This window comes from Periplaneta americana, chromosome 1, assembly GCF_040183065.1.
Source record: "Periplaneta americana isolate PAMFEO1 chromosome 1, P.americana_PAMFEO1_priV1, whole genome shotgun sequence".
Taxonomy (NCBI): domain Eukaryota; kingdom Metazoa; phylum Arthropoda; class Insecta; order Blattodea; family Blattidae; genus Periplaneta; species Periplaneta americana.
The window spans coordinates 5,533,880-5,557,832 of NC_091117.1; the positions used below are offsets into that span (position 1 = coordinate 5,533,880).

General features: G+C 38.9%; 1 protein-coding gene across 6 annotated transcripts in view; it reads left to right on the forward strand.

The window, feature by feature from the left end:
- Nucleotides 1-23,953, forward strand: part of Shrm (shroom) — a 461,262-nt gene that overhangs the window by 410,736 nt on the left and 26,573 nt on the right. For 4 of the 6 annotated variants that reach the window (XM_069828667.1, XM_069828748.1, XM_069828918.1 and 1 more), the window contains 5 exons: nucleotides 6,118-6,613; nucleotides 8,199-8,644; nucleotides 11,228-11,575; nucleotides 17,690-18,044; nucleotides 21,660-21,730. In XM_069828667.1, coding sequence (XP_069684768.1) covers nucleotides 6,118-6,613; nucleotides 8,199-8,644; nucleotides 11,228-11,575; nucleotides 17,690-18,044; nucleotides 21,660-21,730 — 1,716 coding nt within the window. The remainder of the gene's footprint in view (nucleotides 1-6,117; nucleotides 6,614-8,198; nucleotides 8,645-11,227; nucleotides 11,576-17,689; nucleotides 18,045-21,659; nucleotides 21,731-23,953) is intronic. The other 2 variants (XM_069829001.1, XM_069828834.1) reach the window with 2 other exon arrangements.

Below are 23,953 nucleotides of genomic sequence, written 5' to 3' on the forward strand. Positions count from 1 at the left end.
AGTATTGATTTTTTTGCGAGGAACAATAATGTCATTGACCTTGATGTAGAGAATAACATGAACTAATTTTGGTATAACCTGGAAATTGATTTATATATGAAAAACGAGATGACAAATTGAATTTATTTGAATATTATTTACAATTAACGCTAATTATTATAGTAACAGAACATAACCTTCTGCGACAGTATTGGATTTCCAGCCTCCGTGGCGTTTCCCTCATTATCTTTCGATTGCATAGCCGAGAATAATCGAAAACCTGTAATTTATTGAATAGGTGTACTTTAATGACATGCATTAAAGGACTGCTACCAGGTGTATAATTACTACATTTCGGCATGGTCGAGTATAAAGTATTATAAAAAAAATCATTTGTAAGTAAGCATTATAAAAATAGTAATATCCAACAAAACAAAAACATTAACGAATCTTAATCATTCATAACATTTTTTTTATCATTTCGTATAAAAGTTGTAGCATTGTTATGAATAGAGCCAGGATGTTTAGGCATTTAGAACGGTTAAAATAGGCAGACAAAAAAGCCAATAAAAACGTTAAAAAAGGCACAATAATCTTTGAAAAAGGCATTATTCATATAGGCCTAATATAAATTATTTGCAAAACAAGATTTCGTGAAAATCGATGAAAATCAATTGTTTCACAATATAAAATGTGTTAGTTGCAATACAGGATTTGGTCAAAATCGGTTGATTCATAATGAAATTTATGTTGTTATTTGCAATACAAGATTTTGTCAAAATCGGTTGATTCATAATAGAAATTACCTATATTATTGTGATACAGCATTTGGTCAAAATCAGTTGATGTATGACAAATAGATCATTGTTATTTGCAACACAAAATTTGGTCAGAATCAGTTGCCGGGTAACACAAGTTGTGGGGCTGGCCGTGATTGTTTCCTGCAGACCTAAAAATAAGCCAGCCAGCGAAGGTCTTCACACTAATCCAAGATGTGACGTAAGGCGCGTTTGAATTCGAATCGTGGACAGCTCGCTCGGAGGAATAACCGGTTCCCGTTGCTCGGTCATGTTCTGGGCTTCCCACGTGATCTTCTCCTCCACCCGCGACCGGAGCACACGCCGCGCGTTCTAGTTTCTTGCGCTTGCGCAATTTTAACTGCGAAATAAATCTATTGTTGGTTGTATTATCTGAGAGCACTGTTGCCAAGTTTACCAGAACACATACGTAAGATTTGGTTTATTGATTTATTTACTTACTTACTTATTTACTTACTTATTTACTTATTTATTTTCTTATTTACTTATTTATTTACTTATTTACTTACTTACTTATTTACTCACTTATTTAATTACTTATTTCCTTACTTATTTACTTATTTACTTACTTATTTACTTACTTACTTATTTACTTATTTACTTACTTACTTACTTACTCACTTATTTACTTACTTACTCACTTATTTACTTACTTACTCACTTACTCACTCACTTACAAACTTAGTTACTTACTTATTTACTTACTCACTTATTTAATTACTTATTTCCTTACTTATTTACTTATTTACTTACTTATTTACTTACTTACTTATTTACTTATTTATTTACTTACTTACTTACTCACTTATTTACTTACTTACTCACTTATTTACTTACTTACTCACTTACTCACAAACTTAGTTACTTACTTAGTTACTTACTTATTTACTTATTTATTTATTTACTAGCCGTACCCGTGCGCTCCGCTGCACCCGTTAGAAATAAATATAAAGTAATTACATAATTAAAATAGGACATTTGATCCAGGGAACATTCGTGTTTGATAGAAGGATAAATCGTTTAATATGTTACTTAATTTAAATTGTATTTAAAATATTAAAATGCGATCATTTTGATCCAGAGACACTCATTTGGTGCAATGACAATTCCTTTAACATGTTTCTTAATTGTTATTACCAATTATTTTTGGAAAAGCGAAAATTAACAGAAAAATTTTGGCTACAGATTTATTATTATTGTAAGTTTTATTAGTACCAACAATGTAATTTATTCGTCACAACAATAATTCCTTTCTACAATTCGCCTTAAACGCTCTCGTCAACAATTGGATTTTCACTCAACACAGTATTCGTTATAGCACTCCACCGACGACAATGACAATTTACTTGGACTAGTACGAACAACAATGAGCTGTTAATCTTAACTAATATTTACAAAGCACTATTTACAAATCAGAACTATCAGTTCTCAGTTCACAGTTATTCTATCTCAGTCACTCGAGTTCACAGTATCTCGAACCACAGACCTTCAGAGACAGTTCACTGTACTCGAACTCGGGTCCCTCCAACTGCGGTCCACTGCACTCGAACTCAGGTCCCTCCAACTGCGGTCCACTGCACTCGAACTCAGGCCTTCGGATGCTGACGCAGATGCGGACGCACACTCGAGTCGAACTCCGGCACACAAGTCTCGCTTGCTTGCTCTGGCTTACTCACTGACTGAATAACTGAAAACTCTGAAACTCTGTCTAGTTCGCTGGCGCTTCTTCTTTTATAACAAAATCATAGTTGCGAGAATTTTCTACAGGTGTGTAGAGAATTATCTCGATATCTCCACATCGACGGACTTCTGGAATAGTCGGGAAGGTCGTTCCACATTCACTGCGTTAAGTAGCAGCTGCGCGCGCAGCCTCGTCGCGTTGACGTAATACACCCTCTCTCTTCTCTCCACCGCGCGACGTCACTCAATGTTCCGTGGAGCCTGTGCGATCTGCTTTCTTGCGGGACGCTGGTCGTGAGTTCGATTCTCACGTCGCTGTCACATTATGTTTATACTATATTATATTATATTATAAAAAAAGTGTGTTGATAACAGATGTACTCGAATTAGAAAGTTTTTAATTTGTTGTGGGAGCTCTTGAATCTCAGGAGGAACAACTTTTACAACAGCGCAACATAATCTGCTTGGCTCATTACCCAATTTTTTTGCATTGCATTTATTGCATATGTATTTTATGTATTTTAACACGATTCAATTGAGCATAGTTAAAATTTGAATTATAAAATAATGGATTGCTAAGCTAACGTACTATTACTGCATACTAAATCAATACACTCTCGTTGTTCGTTAATTCTCTGAGATAAAAATGAATATGTTCATAAACATTATTATAAGAAATACAGGAAATGAATATACAGAATAACCTATCAAGTTTTCTGTGCATAAGAAGCTATTTTAATCTTACCTGTCCTCAATTCACTCACAAGTTACTGTAATAACATTATAACATTATGTCCATACAGAGAAACTACACTTTCCAATGATGAAATAATAATTAATTATACAAATCGGTTAATTTAGCTTCCGATATTACCATACAAACACAGAAACATTATCTGTAGGCTATGCTTCATAGCTTTCGATTGTTGTGTCCAAGGCCCCTTATAGACGAAGTCATTTGTTTTTTATTTCAATACACCGCCTTAGATGGCAGTTATTTTAATTTTAAAACTCATTTATCTCATTAAATATCAGTCCTATCAAAATTTTTCAGAGAATAAAACTTATCAGAAATAATTTTAAAGAAACTTTTGTTATGTAACATTTTTCACAAAAATCAATAATAAGTGAGATATTTCGATTTATTTAATTCAGGCCCCCTTATAACCCCCCTTTTAAATAACGTATTTTGAATGCCATATAACCTATAATCTAAGTTACAACGAACTTAATTTATATTCCAATTTTCATCGAAATCGGTTCAGCCATTATCGCGTGAAAAGGTAACAAACATACAGACAGACAGACAGACAGGCATACAAACAAAAATTTCAAAAAAGCGATTTTCGGTTTCAGGGTGGTTAATTATATATGTTAGGACCAATTATTTTTGGAAAATCGAAAATTACCAGAAAAATTTCGGGTACAGATTTATTATTAGTATAGATTACATATATCACATTATATTATATTATATTATATTATATTATATTATATTATATTATATTATATTATATTATATTATATTATATTATATTATATTATATCAAAAGTGTGTTGATAACGGATGTACTCCGATAAGTAAGTTTTTAATTTGTTATGGGGGTTCTTGAATCTCAGGAGGAACAGCTTTTACAACAGCGCAACATAATCTGCTTGGCTCATTACCCAATTTTTTTGCATTGCATTTAATGTATATGTATTTGAACACGATTCAATAATCTAAGCTGTTGATAAAGCGTCGTAAAATAACCTACTAAAATAAAAAAAAAATAAAAACACGATTCAATTGAGCATAGTTAAAATTTGGATTATAAAATAATGGATTGCTAAGCTAACGTACTGTTACTGCATACTAAATCAATACACTCTCGTTGTTCGTTAATTCTCTGAGATAAACATTATTTTAAGAAATACAGGAAACGAATACACAGAATAGCCTATCAAGTTGTTTGTGCATAAGAATCTATTTTAATCTTACCTGTCCTCAATTCACTCACAAGTTACTGTAATAACATTATAGCATTATGTCCATCCAGAGAAACTACACTTTCCAATGATGAAATAATAATTAATTACACAAATCGGTTAATTTAGCTTCCGATATTACTTCATATAAACACAGAAACATTCTCTGTAGGTTATGTTTCATAGCTTTCGATTATTGTTGTCCAAAGCCCCTTATAGACGAAGTCATTTGTTTTCATTTTATTACACCGCCTTAGATGGCATTGTATTTTAATTTTAAAACTCATTTATCTCATTAAATATCAGTCCTATCAAAATTTTGCAAAGCATAAAACTTATCGGAAATCATTTTTAAAGAAACGTTTGTTATGCAACATATTTCACAGAAATCAATAATAAGCGAGATATTTCGATTTATTTAATTCAGGCCTCCTTATAACCCCCCTTTTAAATAATGTATTTTGAATGTCATATCGCCTAAAATCTAAGTTACAACGAACTTAATTTATATTCCAATTTTCATCGAAATCCGTTCAGCCATTATTGCGTGGTAACAAACATTGAGACAGACAGACAGACAGACAGACAGACATACAAACAAAAATAAAAAAAAGCGATTTTTGGTTTCAGGATGGTTAGTTATACATGTTAACACCAATTATTTTTGGAAAATCGAAAATTACCAGAAAAATTTTGGTTACAAATTTATTATTAGTATAGATTGTGAAATGAAAAATCAAACAAAAAGAAAAATAATTACATTTCAGTTAGAATGTATTCCAATCACATTTTGAATAATTTTTTCGGATCAATTGATTAGTTTTGAGCCCGCCATGTTTCCTGGAGTTCTCGAGAAATGATGTACTGTAAAAGCTTATTTGATTTCTAATGAACGCAAATGAACTACTCCTCAATCTAGGCGCATTCCTGAATTCCTCGGAACACGATATAATTTTCTTCCGGCAATAATAATGAACGCTTCTATACATTAATAATACATTATGCAACGAGCCTATAATGGTAGTAATTAAGACGCAAGTATGATTGTTTATGAAACGAGCGCAAGCGAGTTTCATAATTTTCATACGAGCGTCTTAATTACTACCATTATAGGCAAGTTTCATACGACTTTTTATGCTCGACCATATTTCTAACTTGAAATTATTCAAAAGTAGGTCATGTTATGGTTATGTAAGTGAGTAGCGAACTGACCTGAATTGTGAGATGTGCGCAGACGCGAAAGTATTGATTTTTTCCGAGGCCGAATGTCATTGACCTTGATAGAGAATAAGATGAACATTAATCTTGATATAACCTGGAAATTGATTTAGAATTAAAAAACGAGATGACAAATTGAATTTATTTGAATATTATTTACAATTAACGCTAATTATTATAGCAACAGAACATAACCTTCTGCGACAGTATTGGATTTCCAGCCTCCGTGACTTTTCGCTAATTGTCTTTCGATTGCATATCCGAGAATAATCGACATAACGGTACAAAGCTGACTTGTCATTGGCTGAACACCTGAACTTTAATGAGTAGGTGTACTTTAATGACATGCATTAAAGGGCTGCTATCAGGTGTATAATTACTACATTTCGGCATGGTCGAGTATAAAGCATAATATTAGTTTGATTGTTAAAACTCAGGCTTTGGTTTGTTGCAGTGTGGACGCCAATGGGTGTGCCGCTCCCACCCCCGCCGCTGCCGCCCCCACCACCACCCCCGCCGCCCCCGCACCATCGCACATGGCGAGGGATGCCGCCGCAGCGTCGCCGGGCCGCGTCATGATGTCGTCCCGCTCGACGCCCAACCTGCAGGCCTGCCCCAGCAAGGCGTCCATCTACTCGTACCTGCACACGCAGTCGGGGCTCAACTTCGCGCCCGTCGTGCAGGCGCAGACCGACGCCGCCCCCCCGCCGCCGCCGCCCGTGCGGGATGCCTCCAGCCTCAAGGGCGTCAAGTACGGCCCCGGCCACGAGAAGTTCCCCTCGTGGCCCGTGTCGGCGGCGGCGGACACGCCCCAGGCCGTGCGAGGCCCCCCGGGGGGCGGGTCCCACCGGTCCAAGTCCTGGACCGACCACACCAACTACCCCAAGGAGAAGGGCATCACCTACACGCGCCCCTACATGAAGCGGCCCAACCCTGCCTTCACCCAGCAGGTAACAAACTTCAGCACCATAACCTAGAATTCACCTAGCAGGTAATAGACTTTGCCAACTTCAGCACAATCACCCAGACTTCACCCAACAGGTAATAGACTTTGCAAACTTCAGCACAATCACCTAGACTTCAACCAGCAGGTAATAGTCTGTTAACAAACTTCAGCACCATCACCTAGAATTCACCCAGTAGGTAATAGACTTTGCCAACTTCAGCACAATCACCTAGACTTCAACCAGCAGGTAATATGTTTACAAACTTCACCACCATCACCTAGACTTCAACCAGCAGGTAATATGTTAACAACCTTCAGCACAATCACCTAGACTTCACCGAGCAGGTAATATGTTTACAAACTTCACCACCATCACCTAGACTTCAACCAGCAGATAATATGTTTACAAACTTCAGCACAATCACCTAGACTTCAACCAGCAGATAATAGTCTGTTAATAAACTTCAGCACTATCACCTAGACTTCACTCAGCAGATAATAGTTCGTTAATAAACTTGAGCACTATAACCTAGACTTCACCCAGCAGGTAATAGACTTTGCAAACTTCACACAATCGCCTAGACTTCATCCAGCAGGTAATAGACTTTGTAAACTTCAGCACCATCACCTAGACTTCACCCAGCAGGTAATAGACTTTGCAAACTTCAGCACAATCACCTAGACTTCATCCAGCAGGTAATAGACTTTGCAAACTTCAGCACAATGACCTAGAGTTCAACCAGCAGGTAATAGACTTTGCAAACTTCAGCACAATGACCTAGAGTTCAACCAGCAGGTAATAGACTTTGCAAACTTCAGCACAATCACCTAGACTTCATCCAGCAGGTAATAGACTTTGCAAACTTCAGCACAATGACCTAGAGTTCAACCAGCAGGTAATAGACTTTGCAAACTTCAGCACAATGACCTAGAGTTCACCCAGCAGGTAATAGACTTTGCAAACTTCAGCACAATCACCTAGACTTCATCCAGCAGGTAATAGACTTTGCAAACTTCAGCACAATGACCTAGAGTTCAACCAGCAGGTAATAGACTTTGCAAACTTGACACAATCACCTAGACTTCACCAGCATGTAATAGACTTTGCAAACTTCAGCACAATCACCTAGACTTCAACCAGCAGGTAATAGTCTGGTAACAAACCACAACACCATCACCTAGACTTCACCAGCATGTAATAATCTGTTAATAAACTTCAGCATCATCATTAGAAACCGGCACAATACTGTATATGAAGACAATTTTGCCAAAATATGAAATTTATTTTTGTAGAATAAGAAAATTTTGGATTAATATTTTTTCGTTTCTTTAACCCTTCAAAGCAGCTTAACCCTTAGAGATCAATAGTTTTATTATACAGTATACTGTATATATAAACAAAACTAATCAGCATCTTGAAATACTTACCTCACTGCAAGATCTGTTACATTGGAGGGTGGATGCTCTACCTTGGCCCAAAATCTATTAACACCATTATTTGCGTTTGCAGTCTAAGCACATATATAATTCTGGCCTGATTCTGTGAATACACAACGCCTAAGATGTTAATCGTTTGTCTTTGATGTCAGCAGCTGAAAACTGTGATGGAGCGGTGCGAGAAGATTCCGCTAGAGGCGTTCGAGTCGCGGGCCGAGCTGCTGGAGGACGGACAGGCCCGCCTGTACCTGCCCAAGGTGGACCGCGAGGGCAAGGCCCTGGGGGACACCGACTACATGGTGCCGTCGCCCCCCGAGCGGGACATCTCCAGCAAGCCGCAGCTGACGCAGGCCGACCTGGAGGAGTACGCGCGCTCGTACCAGGACCACGTGGACCTGGAGGCCTACGCCAGGTCGTACCAGGACCCCAAGCCCCAGGCCTCGCACCTGACGCAGGCGGACCTGGAGGAGTACTCGCGAACCTACGAGGAGGCGCTCAAGCCCCAGCACCAGCAGCAGCAGTCGTACGCGCAGTCGGAGGGCTACCACAGCTACGTGTCCAGCACGGACTCCATCACCACCACGCCCTTCCTGGACAGGTGGGGCTTTGTAGTACAGTTAACAATTCTTGTCCAGCACCACCACGCCATTCCTGGACAGGTGGGGCTTTGTAGTACAGTTAATAATTCTTGTCCAGCACCACCACGCCCTTCCTGGGCAGGTGGGGCTTTGTAGTACAGTTAACGATTCTTGTCCAGCACGGACTCCATCACCACCACGCCCTTCCTGGACAGGTGGGGCTTTCTAGTACAGTTAACAATTCTTGTCCAGCACGGACTCCATCACCACCACGCCCTTCCTGGACAGGTGGGGCTTCTATAGTACAGTTAACAATTCTTCTCCAGCACCACCACGCCCTTCCTGGACAGGTGGGGCTTTGTAGTACAGTTAACGATTCTTGTCCAGCACCACCACGCCCTTCCTGGACAGGTGGGGCTTTGTAGTGCAGTTAACAATTCTTGTCCATCACCACCACGCCCTTCCTGGACAGGTGGGGCTTTGTAGTACAGTTAACGATTCTTGTCCAGCACGGACTCCATCACCACCACGCCCTTCCTGGACAGGTGGGGCTTTGTAGTACAGTTAACAATTCTTGTCCAGCACCACCACGCCCTTCCTAGACAGGTGGGGCTTTGTAGTACAGTTAACGATTCTTGTCCAGCACCACCACGCCCTTCCTGGACAGGTGGGGCTTTGTAGTACAGTTAACGATTCTTGTCCAGCACCACCACGCCCTTCCTGGACAGGTGGGGCTTTGTAGTGCAGTTAACAATTCTTGTCCATCACCACCACGCCCTTCCTGGACAGGTGGGGTTTTGTAGTACAGTTAATAATTTTTGTCCAGCACGGACTACATCACCACCACGCCCTTCCTGGACAGGTGGGGTTTTGTAGTACAGTTAATAATTCTTGTCCAGCACGGACTACATCACCACCACGCCCTTCCTGGACAGGTGGGGCTTTGTAGTACAGTTAACAATTCTTGTCCAGCACCACCACGCCCTTCCAGGACAGGTGGGGCTTCTGTAGTACAGTTAACAATTCTTGTCCAGCACGGACTCCATCACCACCACGCCCTTTCTGGACAGGTGGGGCTTCTATAGTGCAGTTAACAATTCGTGTCCAGCACGGACTCTATCACCACCACGCCCTTCCTGAAGAGGTGGGGCTTTGTAGTACAGTTAATAATTCTTGTCCAGCACGGACTCCATCACCACCACGCCCTTCCTGGACAGGTGGGGCTCTTCTCCTCGTTATCGTCATGTTCTCCTTGTCCTTCCCTTGTTCTCTCTGTCCTCCCCTTCTCCTCGTTATCCTCTTGTTTTCCTTGCATTTATCTTGTTCTCCTTGTGTTCCCCTTTTTCTTGTATATCCTTCTCATTATGTTCCCCTTGTTCTCCTTGTCCTCCCCTTATCCTCGTTATCCTCTTGTTCTCCTTGCATTTCTCTTGTTCTCCTTGTCCTCCCCTTGTTCTCCTTGTCCTCCCCTTATCCTCCTTATCCTCTTGTTCTCCTTGCATTTCTCTTGTTCTCCTTGCATTTCTCTTGTTCTCCTTGTCCTCCCCTTGTTCTCCTTGTCCTCCCCTTCTTCTCGTTATCGTCTTGTTCTCCTTGCATTTCTCTTGTTCTCCTTGTCCTCCGCTTGTTCTCCTTGTCCTCCCCTTCTCCTCGTTATCCTTTTGTTCTCCTTTCATTTATCTTGTTCTCCTTGTGTTCCCCTTTTTCTTGTATTATCCTTCTTCTCAGTATGTTCCCCTTGTTCTCCTTGTCCTCCCCTTGTTCTCCTTGTCCTCTCCTTGTTCTCCTTGTCCTCCCCTTCTCCTCGTTATCCTCTTGTTCTCCTTGCATTTCTCTTGTTATCCTTGAATTTCTCTTGTTCTCCTTGTCCTCCCCTTCTCGTTATCCTCTTATTCTCCTTGCATTTATCTTGTTCTCCTTGTCCTCCCCTTCTCCTCATTATCCTTTTGTTCTCCTTTCATTTATCTTGTTCTCCTTGTGTTCCGCTTTTTCTTGTATTATCCTTCTTCTCATTGTGTTCCCCATGTACTCCTTGTCCTCCCTTTCTGCTCGTTATCCTCTTGTTCTTCTTGCATTTCTCTTGTTCTCCTTGTGTTCCTCTTTTTCTTCTTGTATTCCCCTTGTTCTCATTGTCTTCCCCTTGTTCTCGTGTTCCTCTTGTTCTCCTTGCATTTCTCATGTTCTCCTTGTGTTCCCCTTTTTCTTGTATTCTCCTTCTTTTCATTGTGTTCTCCATGTTCTCATTGTCTTCCCGATGTTCTCCTTGTGCTCTTCTGATTCTGCTAGAACTGCACTTGTTCTCTTTGTGTTCCCCTTTTTCTTCTTGTGTTCCTCTTGCTCTCATTGTGTTCCTCATATTCTCATTGTACTCCCCTTGTTCTCATTACATTCTTTTTGCTCTCTTCGTGTTCCCCTTTTTCTTTTTGTTTTTTATTTTATTCTCCTTGTGTTCCCCTTGGTCTTGCATCCCCTTGTTTTATTCCCAATACGTTAGAATACTTGAGGTCAGTCTTGAAGTTTAAAATGGCCTGCCACTCTGTCACTCCTCTGGTTATCAGTTAGTGTATGTGGAAGAATGACATCATGCGCTACGGCTTGTGCAGGTTGCGGAGGGACAGCGAGGTGGCGGCGCGGCCGGCGCAGACGTGGGACGAGCACCCCGCGGGGCGGGACAGCGTGGTGACCACGAGCTCGGGCAGCGCGTCGTCCAGCGAGACGCTCAAGTGGCACGGCTCGCTGAGCGACGTGAGCGTGGCCAGCAGCGCCTGCACGCACCAGCAGCTCATAGCGCACAGCGCGCGCGTGCAGACGCCCCAGCGCCACCACTCGGAGAGCGTGCTGTACCTGGAGGCCAGGGTGCAGCGCAACAACCAGCACAACAAGCTGAGGCTGTTCCCCGTGAACACGTACACCGTGCAGCCCGGCGACCAGCAGCAGCCGGCCACACACAGGTGCGCTGAAGACATAATATGTCTTACCCAAAGGAAGATTACGCCGTTGGAATATTGAAAATCTCACCCTAATGTATAGTTATACAAAAAAGGGCCATTGGAATATTAAAAATCTTAGCCTAATTTACAGTTATAAAAAAAACTGGGCCATTGGAATATTAAAAATCTTAGCCTAATTTACAGTTATCCAAAAAAAAAAAAACTGGGCCATTGGAATATTAAAAATCTTAGCCTAATTTACAGTTATCCAAAAAAAAACAAAACTGGGCCATTGGAATATTAAAAATCTTAGCCTAATTTACAGTTATCCAAAAAAAAACAAAACTGGGCCATTGGAATATTAAAAATCTTAGCCTAATTTACAGTTATCCAAAAAAAAAAAAAACTGGGCCATTGGAATATTAAAAATCTTACCCTAATGTACAGTTACCAAAAAAAAAAGATTGGACCTTTCGAATATTTAAAATAAATGTACAGTTATAATAAAATAGGCCGTTGAAATATTTAAAATATTACCCTAATGTACAGTTATCCAAAGAAAGATTGGGCCGTTGAAATATTAAAAATCTTACCCTAATGTATAGTTATAAAGAAATGGGCCATTGGAATATTAAAAATCTTAGCCTAATTTACAGTTATCCAAAAAAAACTGGGCCATTGGAATATTAAAAATCTTACCCTAATGTACAGTTATCCAAAAAAAAAAAGATTGGACCTTTCGAATATTTAAAATAAATGTAGTTATAAGAAAATAGGCCGTTGAAATATTTAAAATATTACCCTAATGTACAGTTATCCAAAGAAAGATTGGGCCATTGAAATATTAAAAATCTTACCCTAATGTATAGTTATAAAGAAATGGGACATTGGAATATTAAAAATCTTACTCTAATGTACAGTTATAAAAAAATACATTGGACCTTTCGAATATTTAAAATCAATGTACAACTATAAAAAATGGGCCATTGGAATATTTAAAATGTTACCTTAATGTACAGTTATCCAAAGAAAGATTGGGCCGTTGAAATATTAAAAATCTTACTCTAATGTATAATTATAAAAAATGGGCCGTTGGAATATTAACAATTTTACTATAATGTACAGTTTCCCAAAAAAAAAGAATAGATTGGACCTTTGGAATATTAAAAATCAATGTACGGTTAAAAAAAATGGGCCATTGGAATATTTAAAATATTACCCTAATGTACATTTACCAAAAAAAGGATAAAAAAGATTGGGTCATTGGAATATTAAAAATCTTACCTTAATGTACAGTTAGGCCTACTAATGCAAAGATTTGGGCGTTGGAATATTAAAAATCTTACCCTAATGTACACTTATAAAAAAATTGGGCCCTTGTTACTGTACCTTACACTAATATGTATATAATTATCCATAAATAATAATTGGGCTATTGGAATATTAAAAATCTTACACTAATATGTGTATAATAAAAATAATAATTGGGCTGTTCGAATATTACAAAGCTCACTTTAATGTACAGTTATAAAAAAATAGATTAGGCCGTTGGAATATTAAAAATCTTACTTTAATGTACAGTTACCGAAAGAAATATTGGGCGTTGGAATAATAAAAATATTATCTTAATGTATAGTTCCCAATAGATTGGGCCGCTGGAATATTAAAAATCTTACTTTAATGTACAGTTACCGAAAGAAATATTGGGCGTTGGAATAATAAAAATATTATCTTAATGTATAGTTCCCAATAAATTGGGCCGCTGGAATATTAAAAATCTTACTTTAATGTACAGTTACCGAAAGAAATATTGGGCGTTGGAATAATAAAAATATTATCTTAATGTATAGTTCCCAATAGATTGGGCCGCTGGAATATTAAAAATGTTACTTTAATGTACAGTTACCGAAAGAAATATTGGGCGTTGGAATAATAAAAATATTATCTTAATGTATAGTTCCCAATAAATTGGGCCGCTGGAATATTAAAAATCTTACTTTAATGTACAGTTACCGAAAGAAATATTGGGCGTTGGAATAATAAAAATATTATCTTAATGTATAGTTCCCAATAGATTGGGCCGCTGGAATATTAAAAATGTTACTTTAATGTACAGTTACCGAAAGAAATATTGGGCGTTGGAATAATAAAAATATTATCTTAATGTATAGTTCCCAATAAATTGGGCCGCTGGAATATTAAAAATCTTACTTTAATGTACAGTTACCGAAAGAAATATTGGGCGTTGGAATAATAAAAATATTATCTTAATGTATAGTTCCCAATAGATTGGGCCGCTGGAATATTAAAAATGTTACTTTAATGTACAGTTACCGAAAGAAATATTGGGCGTTGGAATAATAAAAATATTATCTTAATGTATAGTTCCCAATAAATTGGGCCGCTGGAATATTAAAAATCTTACTTTAATGTACAGTTACCGAAAGAAATATTGGGCGTTGGAATAATAAAAATATTATCTTAATGTATAGTTCCCAATAGATTGGGCCGCTGGAATATTAAAAATGTTACTTTAATGTACAGTTACCGAAAGAAATATTGGGCGTTGGAATAATAAAAATATTATCTTAATGTATAGTTCCCAATAGATTGGGCCGCTGGAATATTAAAAATGTTACTTTAATGTACAGTTACCGAAAGAAATATTGGGCGTTGGAATAATAAAAATATTATCTTAATGTATAGTTCCCAATAGATTGGGCCGCTGGAATATTAAAAATGTTACTTTAATGTACAGTTACCGAAAGAAATATTGGGCGTTGGAATAATAAAAATATTATCTTAATGTATAGTTCCCAATAGATTGGGCCGCTGGAATATTAAAAATCTTACTTTAATGTACAGTTACCGAAAGAAATATTGGGCGTTGGAATAATAAAAATATTATCTTAATGTATAGTTCCCAATAGATTGGGCCGCTGGAATATTAAACATGTTACTTTAATGTACAGTTACCGAAAGAAATATTGGGCGTTGGAATAATAAAAATATTATCTTAATGTATAGTTCCCAATAGATTGGGCCGCTGGAATATTAAAAATCTTACTTTAATGTACAGTTACCGAAAGAAATATTGGGCGTTGGAATAATAAAAATATTATCTTAATGTATAGTTCCCAATAGATTGGGCCGCTGGAATATTAAACATGTTACTTTAATGTACAGTTACCGAAAGAAATATTGGGCGTTGGAATAATAAAAATATTATCTTAATGTATAGTTCCCAATAGATTGGGCCGCTGGAATATTAAAAATCTTACTTTAATGTACAGTTACCGAAAGAAATATTGGGCGTTGGAATAATAAAAATATTATCTTAATGTATAGTTCCCAATAAATTGGGCCGCTGGAATATTAAAAAGCTTACACTAATAACTATACAGTGAAACCTCTCATTACGGACATCGAAGGGACATAAAAATCTGTCCGCATCTGGGAGGTGTCCTTTATTGGGAGGGAGGCTCCCCAATCTAAGAGTAAATTTATAATATGCATTATGTATCCCTTCACACTTTAAATGAAATGTATTACTGTAGTTTAATTCTAAATACAGTGTACTGTGCTACAGTAAATTCTTTGCAAGCTAACAAGTGGTACCCGGCTGGGCTAGTGGTAGCCTACGAGACCCTTATTGTCTTCTTTCATGTTAAGGAATTTCTGTGCAGTTCTCAAAACTAAATTTTCCATTTTTGTAACACATCAGGTCTTGAAATCCATCCAAGTTCTGTCCGCAGTCAGGAGGTAAAGCAACTTTAGGACTGTGAAACAGCTGTCCGTGTTCCGTGTCTGAGAGTGTCTGTAAACGAGAGTTAAATTTATCATTATTTCTATATTATTTCAGTTGGGACATAAAAATCTGTCCGTATATGAGGAGTGTCCGTATCTTGGGGGTGTCCGTAAGGAGAGGTTTCACTGTATACGAGTAGTTATCCAAAAAAATTGGGCCGTTGGAATATTACAAAGCTCACTTTAATGTAGTCTACAATTATAAAAAAAATAGATTAGGCCGTTGGAATATATATATTTTTTTATTTTAGTAGGTTATTTTACGACGCTTTATCAACATCTAAGGTTATTTAGCATCTGAATGAGATGAAGGTGATAATGCCGGTGAAATGAGTCCGGGGTCCAACACCAAAAGTTATCCAGCATTCGTAGGAATATTAAACATCTTACCTTAATGCACAGTTACAAATAGAAATATTGGGCCGTCGAAATATTAAAAATCTTACACTAATAGCTACAGTGGCGGCTGGTGGTTTGAAAATATGGTGGTGCACAATGGATATCGAAGAGGAGTTAAACATACTTTACTTTAAAGTTTAAAACCGTGTATACCTGAGGGCGTATACATATAAGGCTTATTTATATGCATTTAATAAATAAAATGACTAAATACAAGCATACCTATTTATACAGAAAGTCCAAAAGTGGAAGGGGTCGTGGGCGGAGCTCTCTTTATTGCGATTTACCTTCATGAAAAACATTTGAGCACAGAATCGTCATCAGAATGCTACCAAGTACCAAGTGCAACATTTTCGTTCATAAAATTCAAATGCAGCTTTCGTAGGCTGTCGGGAGATAGCAGCACTTATTGTCAGAACGACAACTCTTACAACTTTAAAGCAAAATACAAGCTCCTTTATGTATTGTGCCGTTATATGCATGCAGATTGAGAAAGTAATGTGCGAAATATGCGACTGTTCATTGCACAAGCCGAATGAATACGTTTTTCATGCTCATTACTTCGGACAAATGTCTAGTTGAAACAGATTCTTTCCCAGTGAATTTAGTTTCTTTTGCACTGACGTTGGTATTCCAGGTCAGGGAGTGCGACAAACCGTTCTCAATGAGGAAAGCAGTAGACCACGCCTCAAACCCCCTGTCCCCGCATTAGCCGAACATCTCTATAAACTACCTTCCCTAGGTTTTCAACATCTTTGCAAACCAAGAGGCTCGAAAACTCCTACAGACGTACAAAACAAGACGCCAGCTGCAGATAGTCATGAATGAAATTTGCAAAAAAAAAAAAAAAAAAAAAAAAAATTAATAGTAACAAAGCCGGGAGATTAGGAACATTACTGGGGGGGGGGTGTACAAACCTGCAACCCCCTTGAGAAGCCGCCACTGAATAGCTATACAGTTATGAAAAAAGAAAAAAATTGGGCCATTGGAATATTACAAATCTTATTTTAATGTACAGTTACCGAAAGAAATATTGGGCCGTCGAAATATTAAAAATCTAACACTAATAGCTATACAGGTATCCAAAAAAAAAAAAAAAAAAATTGGGCCATTGGAATATTACAAATCTTATTTTAATGTACAGTTACCGAAAGAAATATTGGGCCGTCGAAATATTAAAAATCTAACACTAATAGCTATACAGGTATCCAACAAAAAAAAAAAAAAAAAAAAAAATTGGGCCATTGGAATATTACAAATCTTATTTTAATGTACAGTTACCGAAAGAAATATTGGGCCGTCGAAATATTAAAAATCTAACACTAATAGCTATACAGGTATCCAAAAAAAAAAAAAAAAAAATTGGGCCATTGGAATATTACAAATCTTATTTTAATGTACAGTTACCGAAAGAAATATTGGGCCGTCGAAATATTAAAAATCTAACACTAATAGCTATACAGGTATCCAAAAAAAAAAAAAAAAAAATTGGGCCATTGGAATATTACAAATCTTATTTTAATGTACAGTTACCGGAAGAATTATTGGGCTATTGGAATATTAAAAATCTTATCTTAATGTACAACTACCAAAAGAAAGATTGGAATGTTCAATATTGGAATATAAGACAATGGGCACGATCGGATGTATCTGGGACTTTGAATAGGCTGTACAAGACACAATCTTTTTCTGTGCAACTTACACTCCGTGATTGGCACGTAGCCGGGTCTGTAGCTCAGAGGGAAAGTGCTGGTCTTTTATCCAGGCGGTCTGGGTTCCATCCCAGACCAGGTCGTTCATAATAGAAATGAAATATCATATCTCCCAATCGCAGTCTCCTGTTAGATTAGGCCAGTGCATGAGCAGTAGGCAAGAGCAGATCGTCCCACAAAATTAGTTTGGCTGACATCTTTGTGTTTGTGGCTGCAGCAGGCTGATGCCGATGTCGCCGCCGCCGCCCGCGCTGTCCGTGGCGGAGCGCATCAGCGAGATCGAGCGGCAGCAGACCCGCTACACGTACCTGGACCCGGACAAGCGCCACCGGGTGTCCGACCCCACGCTCAAGGCCATCCAGAAGAAGGCGCTGCTCTCCTTCTACGAGCGCCACCACGCGGGCAGCGCGCGCAGCCAGGCCTGGCGCTCCGAGCCCCAGCTGGCGCAGCCGGCGTCCGCCCCGCCCTGCCCCCAGTCGCCGCCCCCGTACCCGCCTCCACGCCCCCGAGCCGTCCACTCCGCGCGCAGGGCGTCTTCAGCGTCTGATTATGCTGGTGGAGCATGGAGAGAGGTGGGCATCTACCCTTTTATATTGCTTCACCTACTGTATACCTTCCTTGCCTTTACACCTTCTTTCCCTTCTCTTCTACTTCCTTTCCACCACTTTTCCTTTCTCTCGTTCACTCCCCTTTTCACTACCTCCTCTTCTTTTCTCTCCTTCACTCCCTTTTCACTACCTCCTCTTCTTTTCTCTCCTTCACTCCCCTTTTCACTACCTCCTCCTCTTTTCTCTCCTTCACTCCCCTTTTCACTACCTCCTCCTCTTTTCTCTCCTTCACTCCCCTTTTCACTACCTCCTCCTCTTTTCTCTCCTTCACTCCCCTTTTCACTACCTCCTCCTCTTTTCTCTCCTTCACTCCCTTTTTCACTACCTCCTCTTCTTTTCTCTCCTTCACTCCCTTTTCACTACCTCCTCTTCTTTTCTCTCCTTCACTCCCCTTTTCACTACCTCCTCTTCTTTTCTCTCCTTCACTCCCCTTTTCACTACCTCCTCTTCTTTTCTCTCCTTCACTCCCCTTTTCACTACCTCCTCCTCTTTTCTCTCCTTCACTCCCCTTTTCACTACCTCCTCCTCTTTTCTCTCCTTCACTCCCCTTTTCACTACCTCCTCCTCTTTTCTCTCCTTCACTCCCTTTTTCACTACCTCCTCTTCTTTTCTCTCCTTCACTCCCTTTTCACTGCCTCCTCTTCTTTTCTCTCCTTCACTCCCCTTTTCACTACCTCCTCTTCTTTTCTCTCCTTCACTCCCCTTTTCACTACCTCCTCTTCTTTTCTCTCCTTCACTCCCCTTTTCACTACCTCCTCCTCTTTTCTCTCCTTCACTCCCCTTTTCACTACCTCCTCCTCTTTTCTCTCCTTCACTCCCCTTTTCACTACCTCCTCTTCTTTTCTCTCCTTCACTCCCCTTTTCACTACCTCCTCCTCTTTTCTCTCCTTCACTCCCCTTTTCACTACCTCCTCTTCTTTTCTCTCCTTCACTCCCCTTTTCACTACCTCCTCCTCTTTTCTCTCCTTCACTCCCCTTTTCACTACCTCCTCCTCTTTTCTCTCCTTCACTCCCTTTTTCACTACCTCCTCTTCTTTTCTCTCCTTCACTCCCTTTTCACTACCTCCTCTTCTTTTCTCTCCTTCACTCCCCTTTTCACTACCTCCTCTTCTTTTCTCTCCTTCACTCCCCTTTTCACTACCTCCTCTTCTTTTCTCTCCTTCACTCCCCTTTTCACTACCTCCTCCTCTTTTCTCTCCTTCACTCCCCTTTTCACTACCTCCTCTTCTTTTCTCTCCTTCACTCCCCTTTTCACTACCTCTTCTTCTTTTCTCTCCTTCACTCCCCTTTTCACTACCTCCTCCTCTTTTCTCTCCTTCACTCCCCTTTTCACTACCTCCTCTTCTTTTCTCTCCTTCACTCCCCTTTTCACTACCTCCACCTCTTTTCTCTCCTTCACTCCCCTTTTCACTACCTCCTCTTCTTTTCTCTCCTTCACTCCCCTTTTCACTACCTCCTCTTCTTTTCTCTCCTTCACTCCCCTTTTCACTACCTCCTCTTCTTTTCTCTCCTTCACTCCCCTTTTCACTACCTCCTCCTCTTTTCTCTCCTTCACTCCCCTTTTCACTACCTCCTCTTCTTTTCTCTCCTTCACTCCCCTTTTCACTACCTCCTCTTCTTTTCTCTCCTTCACTCCCCTTTTCACTACCTCCTCTTCTTTTCTCTCCTTCACTCCCCTTTTCACTACCTCCTCCTCTTTTCTCTCCTTCACTCCCCTTTTCACTACCTCCTCCTCTTTTCTCCCCTTCACTCCCTTTTTCACTACCTCCTCTCCTTTTCTCTCCTTCACTCCCCTTTTCATTACCTCCTCCTCTTTCCTCTCCTTCACTCCCTTTTTCACTACCTCCTCTTCTTTCTCTCCTTCACTCCCCTTTTCACTACTTTCTCTTCTTTTCTCTCCTTCACTCCCTTTTTCACACCCTCCTCTTCTTTTCTCTCCTTCACTCCCTTTTTCACTACCTCCTCTTCTTTTCTCTCCTTCACTCCCTTTTCACTACCTCCTCTTCTTTCTCTCCTTCACTCCCCTTTTCACTACTTTCTCTTCTTTTCTCTCCTTCACTCCCTTTTTCACACCCTCCTCTTCTTTTCTCTCCTTCACTCCCTTTTTCACTACCTCCTCTTCTTTTCTCTCCTTCACTCCCCTTTTCACTACCTCCTCTTCTTTTCTCTCCTTCACTCCCCTTTTCACTACCTCCTCTTCTTTTCTCTCCTTCACTCCCCTTTTCACTACCTCCTCTTCTTTTCTCTCCTTCACTCCCCTTTTCACTACCTCCTCCTCTTTTCTCTCCTTCACTCCCCTTTTCACTACCTCCTCCTCTTTTCTCCCCTTTACTCCCTTTTTCACTACCTCCTCTCCTTTTCTCTCCTTCACTCCCCTTTTCATTACCTCCTCCTCTTTCCTCTCCTTCACTCCCTTTTTCACTACCTCCTCTTCTTTCTCTCCTTCACTCCCCTTTTCACTACTTTCTCTTCTTTTCTCTCCTTCACTCCCTTTTTCACACCCTCCTCTTCTTTTATCTCCTTCACTCCCTTTTTCACTACCTCCTCTTCTTTCCTCCCCTTCACTCCCTTTTTCACTACCTTTTCTTTTCTCTCCTTCACTCTTTTTTAATTACCTTTTCTTCTCTCCTTCACCACTTTTTCCTTTCTATCCTTGACCTCCTTTTTCATCATGTCGTCTTCTTTTTCTCATTCACATACTTTTTCATCTCCTCTTCCTTTCTCCTCTTCACCTTCTTTTCAACCACTTCCTCTTCATTTCACCTCTTCTTCCTTCCTTTTCTTCACCTCCTTGATCACTACCTCCTCTTCCTCCCCTTCACCTCCTTTTTCATTACCTCCCCTTTCTTTCTTTCCTTCATATTTTTTTCACTCTACCCTCCCTTCTTCTTTTTCATCTCTTCTTTTACCACTTCTTCCTTTCTTTTCATCACATTCTTCTCCCTCTCTTTCACCTCATTTTTCACCACTTTCTTATCCTTTCTCTTCATTACATCCTTTTTCACCGCCTCCTCTTCCTTCCTCTCCATTTCGTTTTCCACCATCTCCTCTTCCTTTCTATCCTTTCCAGCACTTCTCTCTTCCTTTCTATCTTTTACCTTCTTCTCCTCCACTTCTTTCCTCACCTCCACATCCTCCATTCTCTTTACTCTTTCATCTTTACTCCCTCCTATCTCTTCTCCACCTCTTCTTTTCTGTCGTCCGCCTTCTTTTCTCTATCCTTTTTTCTCTTCATCTCCTTTTTCTCCACTTCCTTCTGTCAAGTCTTGACGTTATTTTCACAGATTATGATGTTTGGTTTGGTGTCTAAATTACAGTATTATTTGTTATTTATTATTATTATTATTATTATTATTATTATTATTATTATTATACTGAAATATTTATAATATTAAAAATCGTTTACAATAATTCTATTTATAGTTCTGGATAGTATTATTTCATTATATTGTGAGTAATTTTAAGGACTGGACGTGTAACTGAAAACTGACAAAGAAATGTGTGAACAGTTCCATTTTTCAAAACAGACAACATCTGCAGAGAACATATTGAGCAAAAAAAAATTCCCATTGTTCACAGATGACAACTAATAAGGAGAACATAAACTCAGATGCAGGAAGTATCCGAGATGGACCTCACCACCAACACAGGTATGTCTGTCAGCATGTCACTGCTTTGAGAGTAACTTTCCATGATCATATTCCAAAGTCCAATTGGAAGTATAGTAATTATAAATTGAGTTGTAAATGCTTATAATTCATTGTTTGTGTATTGAGGGATGGAAGTTGATTTAAAGGGAAAAAGTATCAATAGGGACTCGTTGAGGAGGAGAAGTTTAGAGTGATATTTCGCTATTGCTGATGAAATTTAAAAAAAGACTACTTTTGTAGGATTTGATCTATCTGTTTTCAGATTTAAATGAAACAAAAGTAGGTAAGGAAATTTTGTCGTTGTTTTTCCAAGAGCAGAGGAGGTTTAGTTTCGTGTTGGATCTAACCTTTGAAAGTTTTTTAATCAGCATGAAATACCGTGAATCCCTGAAAATAGTAAATATGATTTCTATTCCATAAAAAAATTGGAGATTTATCCTTCGAAGAGGTGGAAAAATTCAAATATCTTGGAGCAACAGTAACAAATATAAATGACACTCGGGAGGAAATTAAACGCAGAATAAATATGGGAAATGCCTGTTATTATTCGGTTGAGAAGCTCTTATCATCCAGTCTGCTGTCCAAAAACCTGAAAGTTAGAATTTATAAAATAGTTATATTACCGGTTGATCTGTATGGTTGTGAAACTTGGACTCTGACTCTGAGAGAGGAACATAGGTTAAGGGTGTTTGAGAATAAAGTGCTTAGGAAAATATTTGGGGCTAAGCGGGATGAAGTTACAGGACAATGGAGAAAGTTACACAACGCAGAACTGCACGCATTGTATTCTTCACTGACATAATTAGGAACTTAAAATCCAGACGTTTGAGATGGGCAGGACATGTAGCAAGATGGGCGAATCCAGATATGCATATAGAGTGTTAGTTGGGAGACCGGAGGGAAAAAGACCTTTAGGGAGGCCGAGACGTAGATGGGAGGATAATATTAAAATGGATTTGAGGGAGGTGGGGTATGATGATAGAGACTGGATTAATCTTGCACAGGATAGGGACCGATGGCGGGCTTATGTGAGGGCGGCAATGAACCTTCGCGTTCCTTAAAAGCCATTTGTAAGTAAGTAAGTAAGTAAAGAGTTTGCTTAATTCAGTGCAATTAAATTAGCTGATATAAAAGATGTCCTTAATTCAGCAACAAAATGCCATGACATTCCCAGAAAACTATGCACACAATTTTCCGTGTGTTAATTCAACAACAAAATATTCTGACATTCACAGAGGACATTGTACAGAATTGTCCTTGCGTAAAGAATTTGCATAATCTGTCAACAAAATTGTGCACATAAATTGGCTTATATAAAGAGTGTGCTTGAATTTAACTTTCGTGGAACTAGTATGCTGCTTGCAGTGATTTTTATATGCTTAGTGATGTCGCATGGCCAAATCACCAGGGACAATCCTTTTCAAGACATCATTTCTTTCTTCATGATTCTACAAAAATTTAAAATCTGATTTCATGAATTTAATTTTTTGAACGTCCACTAGCATTTTGGACACTCAACTCTAACACTGTTTTTTTTTTTTCAGTCATAATTTCTTGCAACAAAAATTGTGTGATATCAGGAAATTCCGAATTCTTTTTCTAATAGAATATTTTAATAAATTGTTTGCATCAAATCTGTTTTTCAGAGATGGATGACAATTATATTTGTCATGAATCTTGTCTCTTTTACAGTAAACTTCATAACTGATTTTGTTATCATATCTTCACTAATGATTACCTATACTTATATGTCACGAATTTAACACTTTTTTTTTCGATTGAGAGTTTTTCAAGTTTACAAATCGTAAACCTCAACATAATTATAAACGAAATGGCTTCAATTTCTTCTTAAGTGGAAGGAAATAATACACATAATATGCTTAAAATTGTTTAACGACACGTTAAAAGTGTTAAAAATTTTAAAAAGGTTATGTACCTTAGACAGACGGCCCGTTTCGACGCCAGTTCTGTGTCATCTTCAGTGTCCTACGAACTACTAATGTTCCTGTTGATCTTGCATACTGCCATTGCATTCGTCAGTTGTAGGGGTGGGGGTGTGTTGTTCCTGTGGTGGGGGGTGGTTGTTTGTGTGCTATGTACCGTGATGTCAAATAATGTGTGAGTATTGAACTGTGATTGAACACTTTTAACGTGTCGTTAAACAATTTTAAATTTTTTTAACAAAGTGTTAACGTGAACCAGGGTTGTTGTAATTTAATCCGA